Genomic DNA, 10,515 nt, shown 5'->3' with positions numbered 1-10,515 from the left:
GTCACTTCCTCCATAGAGGGAGAAATCAGATGACAAACTACATTCATTTAGAATACTCAAACTCTTGAGTTTTAGTATTGTGAGATATTCACGAGGCCAACCCAGATTCTTCTCTCAGCATAGAGAAACGGCCATCCGAGGTTTGTAACCACTTTTCTTTTCTTTACACAGACATTCCTGATTTCATTACTGAAGACCACATTGTAACTGATACACAAGTTTTATTTTGTTCGCTTGAATCCTCATTTAACTCTTATGTACTGTAGCTTCTTTGAAGGTCTGGATCCTCCACCCCTTCCATTCTAGTTCAGATATCTGTGAATGCCTTTGTAGATTCTTGAATTAAGGCATCTATTTCTTTTTTTATTATTATTGTTGTGGAGGTCAGTTAGTATATTTTGCAATTTGTGATGTGCCTCGTGAATCACTAGGTGGAGACAACACGCACGTCTAATTGCTTTTTGTCTTCTGACCCGGGTAAAAGTGTCGAATCCAATTCTGCCATCCAACTCCCAGACACTCCTGGCTACATTTTCAAACTGGATTAGTGCCCATGCTCATGTTTGTGTGGGGTCCCTCCAGGTGCTCTGGTTTCCCCCCAGCAAAAGGCATACTGGTAGGTTAACTGGCTTCTGCGGAAATTGGCCCTGGTGTGTGTGTGTGCCTGTCTGTATTAGTTTCTGTGTCTGTGTGTGGCCTGAAGTGGACAGACGTCCCATCCAGAGCGTATCGTGCCTTGTGCCTGTTGCTTGGCAGGAAAGACTCTGGCTCCCCCACAACCCCCCTGTACTGGATAAAGTGTTTATAAAATAGATGGATGACTTCAAGAGCACTTGGGCGGCGCGGTGGCTCTGTGGTAACGGATCTGCTCCTGTGGCTGGAAGATTGCCGGTTTGTATCCTGCGGCCAGCAGAGGAATCCTACTCCATTGGGCCCCTGAGCAAGGCCCTTAACCTGCTCCATGGGTGCTGTATAAATGGCTGACCCTGCGCTCTGACCCCAAGCTTCTCTCCCTGTCTGTGTGTTTCATGGAGAGCAAGCTGGGGTTTGTGAAAAGACCAATTCTAATACAATAAATAGTATACGGCCAATAAAGTGATCTTATTTTAAAGAGAACCTAAACTTTTTAGGCAGTCACAACGCAGTCATTCTTACAGTGCTAAAGAAAGCTAAAGCCTTTTACGTGTTATCTGGCCAAGGTAATAAAAACGGGAACTAAAATATTCACTTCTTTATACCATCCTAGTAGACATGAATAGTGTCCTGTTTGTTTGGTTAACTCCTGATGAAGCCAGTTCCACTTAATATAATAAATATATTAATATCATATGAAGAGTTTCGCTGTAAATGTAAATGTGAAGCACAGAGGAAGTTGTAATTGATCACATGTAGCGGAGCGCGTTCGGGCGCGGTGACGTCATCGCCCTCCCTGCGCGTAGCAGGGACCTCAGCCGGCCGGGCTAAGGGAGAACCGCGTTCGCGCCCCAGGTGTTGCGGGACGAACCGGCGGGGTGGAGCAGCGAGGGGGCGGAACCGCGACGGTCACACACAGGTCTGACTTCCACCAATTTCCAAAGGACAGGTGCATTTGAAGCCCCCTAGTGACATCTGAACAAAGAACGCTCTTAGTATTGGGATATTCCCCGTTTGTTTGACAGGAAAAAATGACATAGGAACGACCAACTGACTTTTGAGACGAGCTTGGATTTTGCCACAATATCCATACCCACGATTTACCAGCAGCAGCTTATCATCACCTAACAACTCACAGATGGCAACCCACTGAAGCTCAGCAGGTGTGAGCCTGGTCAGTACTTAGATGGGAGACCTCCTGGGAAAAACTTTGCTGCTGGAAGAGGTCTTAGTGAGGCCAGTATAAGGCACTCATCATGCAGTCTGTTTGGGTCCTAATGCCCCAGTATAGTGATGGGGACACTATACTGTAAAAAAAAGGTGCCATCCCTTCAGATGAGACATAAAGGTCCTGAGTCTCTCTGGAGTCATTAAAAATCCCAGGGCATTTCTCGAAAAGAGTAGGCATTAACCTCTGGCTTGTAACAGTCATGGCCTCCTAATAATCCCCATCTCTGAATTGGCTTCATCACTCTGTTCTCCTCCCCACTGATAGCTGGTGTGTAGTGAGTAGTCCAGGTAGATGCTGCACATTGGGGGTGGAGAGGAGTCCCCATTACCTGTAAAGTGTTTTTAATGGAGTGTCCAGAAAAGCGCTATATAGGTGTCATTACAATGCCATCTGCCCCTTAGGCAGTGCCTAGCAACCAGAGAATCTTTTTACACTGGAGATTAACAGGATATGGTTTTCCACCACCCATCCAATATTAATGCAGAAGAATTTGTTAATTAACTTGGAGAAAATAGCATCCACTACTATAACCCCTCTTCTAAGGTAATATTAAGAACAACAGCATGTGTGATTCAATGAAGAAGTCAGAGAGAGGAACAGAAACTCAAAACAGCGCAGCAGTTAAATTCACTTGGGAGTTTAAATGAGGGAAGCACTTTAACTGCCCAACACCAGGTGCTGGCTATTTCAAGCTTGTTTTATTCTGTTGTGACATATACATGAAATTAAACGATTTAAGATGATTACAAATCACCACAGAAAGATAAAACACTATTGCAGGGGCACTTCTCTCTCTGTGTGGATCACTTTCCTTTATCATAGAAAGAAACCACACAATGATTTAAAGAACAGAGTAGGAGGGGTGTCAATTTCGACATGAATTCGCATGAAACATGTTTTCTGTTGCAACAATAAAACCAACAACCAAATATGAACTAGCTTTGCGCATATAACCTTTCCCTGACCCAGACGCAGCCTGTGCTAAGCATTTGCAGCTTCAGTGCCTTGAACACCGTCATTCCGGTCACATGCATATAGGCTTTCAAGCTCCCTCGCCTGTCACTGTTCTACAATGACGTCATCGTCCTCCAGCGCAACCTTGGCTGCCTCTCGATGACGTCAGCAAGTCAATAACAACAAACAACAACAACAGGCTGGCTGGCTGGCGAAGTCAGGGCGGTAGGCGAGCTTGTCGATCATTTCCTATGGCGAGTCTGGGGAGAGGCAGTGGCGAGGATGCTGAAGCTGGAGGGCAGGACGGCAAAGCCTCCACGGAGAGTCTCCGGATCACCGAGGCTGGGGAAATGGCAGACGCAGAGATGAAAGAGCAGGTTGCAGCGCCCCGGCAGCCCCGTGACAGTTCGCTCTTCAGCCACTTCGTAGACGTGGTAACCTGGCGGAGACCGCTGAGCAGCACCCTGCTGTTCGCAGCCACCAACGCCGTCTTCTGGTATGGGCTGTCCGTCCTAGAGCAATGATAAGTACTGCATGCACACACACAAAAAAAACTAAACCACAGGTATTTAAATTGTTGTTCAGATGCCCCAAATTTTAGATTACCGTCTTTCCCATCGCTATTATTACCTTGTTTTAACAGGGATTTAAAGCCAACAGGTTAAGCAAAGGCGTCTTTTTTTTAGTTCTGCATGACCATTTTTGCTTACGATGAACGTGACTGCATTTTGAAACGATGCTCACGCTTCCTCTGAAAGTTATGAGCTAAAGCAGGAGTTACCGACCCCTCAAGCACGAGTAGTTTATCTGTTACAAACCTTTCTTTACGGCTTTTGTTACAAACCGGAATTAGAAGGCAGCCGGTAAAAAAAGAAATTGGCAGCAGTTCACATTTGTTTGTAACACTACCCTACTGGTCATTTAATTAAGGTTTGTTAAGGAGTGGCTCTAGCTGGTAGACTGTATTTATGCCCAAGCTTTATTAAATGAATATGATTTTATCTTTGAATGACATGAGTGTGTTCGTTTGTAGGAGTTTCAGTTTCATTAATTCTGTAAACATAGCCCAGAATTTGATCACGCCAACGTCGGTAAAAATGACATGAATGGCTCAGGCGAGCTGATCCCATGACTTGTTTATTTAGGGCTCTTAAAGTGCACCTGACAATTTGCATTCTTTGTAGCGGTTCTCGATACTGTTGTGCGAGAATGCCTTCTTCACCTACTTTTTATCTACATCTGTCTGTGCCATTGTGCATTAGTATTCTTCAAAAAGGGTTGCACAAGACCCTCCCACAAAGCTGCTTCATCTATTTGTACTGTATGCACTGTAAAAAAAAACAATTTTCTCTGTTCTAAAAATAGGCGTTGAGATAAAGCCCGAATAAAACGCTTGCATTGGCTATTTATGTTGCCATGAAAATATAACTGAGACCTATCTTATTTTAAAATAACATTTATTGCTGTAGCTACCTCTCAAATATGTAAACCTGGCCCATGAGAGAGACAGTCCAAAAGGTTTTATTCAGAGCTTTGAACAATTTCAACAATGTAATTTGTATTTACGGAATACATTATTTGTCAGATTTATCAGAGATCAGGTTAGAAGCAAATTAGTTTGCTTTCTGGGATCGTTGTATTTAAGCCATTAGCTAAAATGACTGTGTGCTGAGGTTTGTGATAAGGCTGTGCGTTGGACAAGAGTTTGTACAGTATTTAGTATACTTGGGAAGGGATTCCAAAGTTACATCTACCTTGTTTGAAGAAAGCCCAGCGCGCAATGTTGTGTCTGAGTGCGTTATAGTGAAATGAACCAAGATGTATTTCCTAGAGAAATATAACATTTGAAAAGGACAGTTGTCTTTGTTTTTGAATTCTGTTTCCGTTATCATTTAGGGCAAGCTTTTACCACCCAAAATATTGTATAAATAAATAAACAAACTGTTTCTAACTGTAAAATGATATGATAACCTACCATTCAGCAAGAGGAGTCTTCCGTTCCCATATATAGAACTCTACCATTGAGAAGAGGACGTGTAACAGTACAAAAAAAGATATTATGATGAGATTTGAATAATACATGATAATGTCAGGGGAATATATTATAGACTGAAACAAAAGACATGGCCTCTCTGATCACCACAAGGCAAGTCGTGATCTTTTAACCCAGCGAGTCACAATAATAGTCAGTAGCTCTAATCAGTCAAGTGGCAGAACTCTGGTGTGCCTGAAACATTGTAAACAGTACACTTCCAAAAAGTTTTTTTTACTCTTTGATGCGGTTTAAAACAACAAAGTCTTTAAGTGCCTTACCCAGCAAGAGGTCTGTGTTTTCACAAGTTAATAATCTCCGTTTCTCACATGCAGACCTACGCACCGACAAATCTAAAGCATAACTCTTAAAGGACTAAAATAATAATAATAATAATAATAATAATAATAATACTATTATGAGCATTACCATTTACTAGTATTACAAAGAGTAACCGTCAAGTGGCAGTTACAGGCATGAAATGGCATGTTTATTTGTTTGTATTGTTACTGAGAAGTGTGCTGTGAGATAAGCTACTACAATGAAATTAACAGGAGACATCTCAATATAATTTTTCTGTTTTAGAGCTGAATCATTCTGATTTCTGAATCTTGAGGTGAACCAGCCATCTACTGTTTAAACCCAGGACTGAGATTTTGGCTTTCATGAGCCTATGGTAGAGATTTTGGAAGGGAGTCCCTTCCTTTTCTCTGACACACATAGAGAAGTACTGTGGCTGGGAAGGGGGCTTTTACAGAACAATAAATACCGTTCATCACATTAAAACATGTGACTGTTTTAATGACTGAGCCATGATATACAGATCCTCGGTATTGCTGCTTTTCATTTGTAGCCCCAATGGGTTATGGTCTAACATATCCCATTGGGGCCCCCAACAGATGAGGCAATTTTCCCATTTGCTTTCTAAAACAAGCCCTGCAGTGCTCTTCACAAAATACATCACCTTACACATGTACAATGGCTTCCCTAATTTTTCTGGACATCCCTTCTGGTATGTCTAGTATGTATCCTGCCTTATGCCCAGTGCTTCCTAGGATAAGCTCTGGGATCTGTGACCCTGAATTGGACAAGCAGCTATTGAAAGTGATGATGTGGTTACTCTTCTTGGTTCAGTGAACCTGCTTGAAAACTAAACATATTAGAAGAAAAGGCAGACACCTGTTAAAAGTTTTTTTTAGGTGTATATGTATTATTTTGTTTTGGGGGGTAGGGTAACTAAGAATAAATCTTCTTTATTTACTTGTTATAATCTTCTTTACCAACATATAGGATGTTGCATAAGCTATTTTACAGTTGATAATGCAAAAAATTTACTTATTTACATATAAACCACTTTGGAACAAGGTTAGAAATGTTCTGGTTGTGCAGTTAATTACTTAATTAGACCCACTATATACATGAGAGTTCAGCTGGAACAAAAACTAGAAGACACCAGAACCCCCAGGAATTGGGTTTGACACCCCTGCTTTAAACTCTGCTGACCTTCTGTGACCCTTACTGTGAAAAGAGACATATGGCGTAGTCTCAGTCTCATTCAGTCTCCGTCAGGCTTTAACAAGGTCTGAAATGGTTTCAAAGCTGTAGGTTATTCCATGACAGTCCTGAACGAACACTCACAGAATAGGCCCTTGTGATGGACTGGCATCCCACCCGAGGCATGCCCTACCTTGTGCCTGTTGCTTGCCACGATACGCTCGGGCTCCTCCATGACTCTGTATTGAACAAAGGGGTTAGAAAATGGATGGATGGACGATATAGCGCAGGGACATTTTTAAAAGCTAGGGTGACAGAACTAGAACCAATGGTTGTGTGGCTGTCTGGTAATAACAGATGGAGAAGTTTGCTTTGTGGCTTGCTATTAAGAGGGTCAGTTTTGTGTCGGGAGTTCATATTCAGGTATTTTTTTGGTTTCCTTCTTAAAAATATTAGAACTGAATGTCTGGGAGACACTTCCAGCTTTTTGTGTTATACAGCCAAGCTTCGTGCGACAGAGAGAGAGTCTTCTGTTTCCATCCTTTTCTGGTTTAGGTTAGACTGTGTTTGTGATTCCCGTTCTTTTAGGTTTGTGGCCCTCAGCTCCTGGAGAGTTTGCTATCTGCTTGCCTTATCTTTGGTTTGCCTTGTGACTGTGCAGATGGTGAAGGATTTAGTGCTGTCCAGAACAAGAGGTACAGTATGGCATAATCAATTTAAGTAGGGCTTTCAATCTCTACTTTTTAAAGACAGGGTTATAAACCATATGGACCCTGGATGTTTCTCTTGAGGCACAATAAAAAAAGCTTGTGTTTTGCCATTTGTTTAAGTAAAGGAATCCTTTTTTTCTTAAACGTCATACAGTAGGTATCAATGAAATTGAGAAATCTGGACATGGCATGCTGAAGTAGAAGTTATTTCTAGTGTTTTTAATATTCTCAAAATGTTTATTATAAAAAATTTTTTTAAATGAATTCTAAATGTCTTTATTGATTGTTATTATTTTTTCCAGGAGCCCAGCTGTGGCGCCGTCTCAGTGAGAGGTAAGCTGTCTTGTCTTTTGCTTGACTTCTTACTCCTACAGAAAGTAACTTGTGCAAGGCTTGTGTTGGTTTTAACGATAAAAGAAAAGGTAGATTTAACAATTGTGTATTAAATCTCTAAATAGGGGAAAAATACACTTTGTATGTGTTCTTTATTAACATTTCTTGAAGTTTGTACACTTTTGCTAAAATCCTATGCTGCCCTGAGTTACCAGTGGTCTGTGGTGATGAGACATTACTCACTGACTGTTGTAAACCAATTTTTTTGCATTTGTCCCAATGATAATATCAATTCTACCGCAACAAGATATAATCAGGACCTACATGGAGGTGATGATCAGCACAGGGAGTTTCTGTCTTTTATTCTTCATTGCGGTATTGGGAGTCCCAGGTGGATGCTGAGACATTTGGACAGGCCTGCAAAGCAAGAGCATCTACTGTATCCATCCAAACAACATTTAATGGGCTTGTAGTTAATGATGTACACAGACACAGGTGGGACTTGCATTGCTTCAAACCCTTCAATAATAGGTGTTCTTAGGTATAGTTCCTAGTCGGTTAAATATCAAATATGCTTTAAACCCATCTCATGGTACAGGGCTAATATTACTTTTTAGTGCTATTACTCTGTTGAAAAGTGCTCAAAAGTAACTTGATGGGCTGATTCATTGTGTGTAACGGTAATAGTTCAGTGAAAAAAAAAGAACAACCTTATGGGGATGTGCACTGAGATAGGACAGTGCAATAAATGTGGACAGCTGTTTCACTTCACCACAAGTCACAGAGGTCACTCCAGGATTCTGTTATTTTCTGCATGATTATGTTTATGTGGAGCAACTGCTTTATTTTCTTTTTGCTGTGTGAATGTGAATTAACCTGGAATCCTTTTTAAATGGAATCATTTTTGAGGGCGTGGAAACATGTTTCTACTAAAATAAAGACCAAAACGTTTCGAAACTCCACATGTAGACCCCACAATGTCTTTGTTTATTAATTACATTCATTTGTTTTTGTTTAGAAAATACAGCCAGTAAGGCAGAGTATCGGTGGGTCTTTACAGAACAGAGCAGCTGGAAATCTAAAGAGAATGATGCCGACTTGATGACACATTTTTACAGGGCTGTGATGGATGAACTAGCAGATTGTAAGGTTTGGTGGTTGAGTCATGAAATAACCTTTTTATTCTGTTTTCACTTGAACGGTTCAATTCAAGACTTTCAGATATCCGTGATCATACCATTTGAGTCTCAAAGTACTTGTTGTACTGCTGTACTGTATAAAGATTTGTTTTAAAAAGCTCACATAGGAAGAAACCGAAGTAGACAAGGAATTGAGACAGGACAAGCACAATCACACTGCTTGAAAAATCACATTCCAGCTCATTGCTAGAAGCCAACATTGCCTCTCTGAAATACTTCAAAGAAATACTTTTAGACTTCAAAGCTGTTATAAGATATGTGAAAGTACTGTACCGATCAAATAGATGAGGGCAAACCCCCCATATTTACTGGGGGTTTTCAAAGCTTTTTTTATCTCCGGAACAGAAACGGCCCTTCTTGTCCAGAAAGGAATACTAAAAGAGTGAAGATGTCAATCATATATCATACAAATAGAAGCAATATAGACTGAGACTTTTTGTGTAAAAAAAAAAGTGAGTTTCGTTTTGATACAGTGTAACTGGAGCAATTAATGTTTGGGAGTGAAATCTTCCGAAATGGTTCTGTTAATTGTTAAGGCATTGTTTTACATATTTTAAATATAAATTGTGTAGCTTTTCATTATTTTCAGTCATTCTTGTGCAATACTCTGACAAAAGGGATGGTAGTTTATTGCAATTATTCCCTATTACTGCAAAATACTGTATGTCAGGTACTTCCAAGGAATAATCCCAGTGTTTTCTGAGTATTACAGCAAAATGCTTCAGGGAATAGTAAAATCCATGGAATAATGGAAATAATGGAATAGCTGCAAATTTACCAGTGCTGGTCTCTAAAACTTTAAAAAATGTTTTTAAGTCCTTATTTTATCAAATGAGTTTTTTAACATGATTGCCGAACCTAAATGGTATAGTGATGAAACAGTCTAAAAAGGACATACACTGTTAAAAGAATACTGGAAATGAAGGATACAAAATTAAAGCTTCCGATAATGCAATAGCTCATGAAACCTACTTAAATAGACTCCTTATCTTCATACTTACCACATCAGTGCTTTATATAACCAGTAGTTCCCTTTAACATTCCTCCCTCCACCTTACCAGTCAGGACTTTCAGGAAGTATGCAACGTTGGTTTGCAAGGTCTGTATTGCAAACAATCTCAGATCTACTGTACGTTTTTAACTTAATGCAATCATCCAGTAGGGGCTAACACTAACACTCTAAGCCACTCTATGTAAATAAGGTGTATTATCAGTTTATTTATAATATTCAGAACTCCTTTTTTGAAAGGCGTTTGAAAGCAGGTATTAGTTATGCTACAAGGCATTGAGTTCCATCTTCTACCTCTTTATTCTTATTTTTCACATTCAATTCCATATCTCATCCATCCCGATTCTGAAAGCTGATTATTCTTTGCCACACGGGTCACAGCCACAAAGAGCCTGTCAGGAAGCACATGGCTGTAGGGTGGGACTATAACCTGGATGCAGGGGACAGGGAAAAATCAGAGAGAGAAATAAACCTCACCTGCTTGCATTTGGGACATGGGAGAAAACCAGAGCAAATCCACACAGATGTGGGGAGAGAACATGTAAACTCCACACGGAAGGAACAACAGAGTTGAACCCCGGACCTCAGAGCCATGAAGCATCAAGTTCATGCCACCTTGCCCCCACTCAAACATTATCTGTTTTTTTATGCAAGAGTTTAACTTTGTTTTAGCAAATTGGCACTAAAAAAGGTGCATTGTCAAAACTGAAGTTTTCTCACTGTGATTCTTATACTCTGTAAGAAGACCTTCAAGCTGGAAAAACTAAGCCCATTAAAGCCCGACTGAAAGGAAGGATAACCTGGAACAGGAATTCGGGAGAATCTCTTTGTTTTTGTTATGACTGTTTAAGAATGAACATGCATTTCAATGCTGCTCTCTAGAGGCAGACACTGGTATTTCATCCTGTGTATTTGGAAAA

The 10,515-nt window shown here is 40.5% G+C and overlaps 1 protein-coding gene across 2 annotated transcripts in view; it reads left to right on the top strand.

Annotated features, from left to right (window-relative positions):
• The first annotated feature begins 2,894 nt into the window (after nt 1-2,894).
• The window catches only part of retreg1 (reticulophagy regulator 1), a 32,246-nt gene continuing 24,625 nt past the window's right edge, over nt 2,895-10,515 (top strand). For both annotated transcript variants that reach the window (XR_011189853.1, XM_006634523.3), the window contains exons 1-3: nt 2,895-3,314; nt 6,933-7,039; nt 7,357-7,387. Coding sequence is in view for 1 of the 2 variants with exons in the window: in XM_006634523.3 (XP_006634586.2) it covers nt 3,070-3,314; nt 6,933-7,039; nt 7,357-7,387 (383 nt within the window). In the remaining variant the exon portion in view is untranslated. The remainder of the gene's footprint in view (nt 3,315-6,932; nt 7,040-7,356; nt 7,388-10,515) is intronic.

Source organism: Lepisosteus oculatus, chromosome 6, assembly GCF_040954835.1.
Source record: "Lepisosteus oculatus isolate fLepOcu1 chromosome 6, fLepOcu1.hap2, whole genome shotgun sequence".
Classification (NCBI taxonomy): domain Eukaryota; kingdom Metazoa; phylum Chordata; class Actinopteri; order Semionotiformes; family Lepisosteidae; genus Lepisosteus; species Lepisosteus oculatus.
The sequence above is the reverse complement of the archived record's forward strand: the minus strand, read 5'-3'. Positions and strand labels throughout refer to the sequence as shown.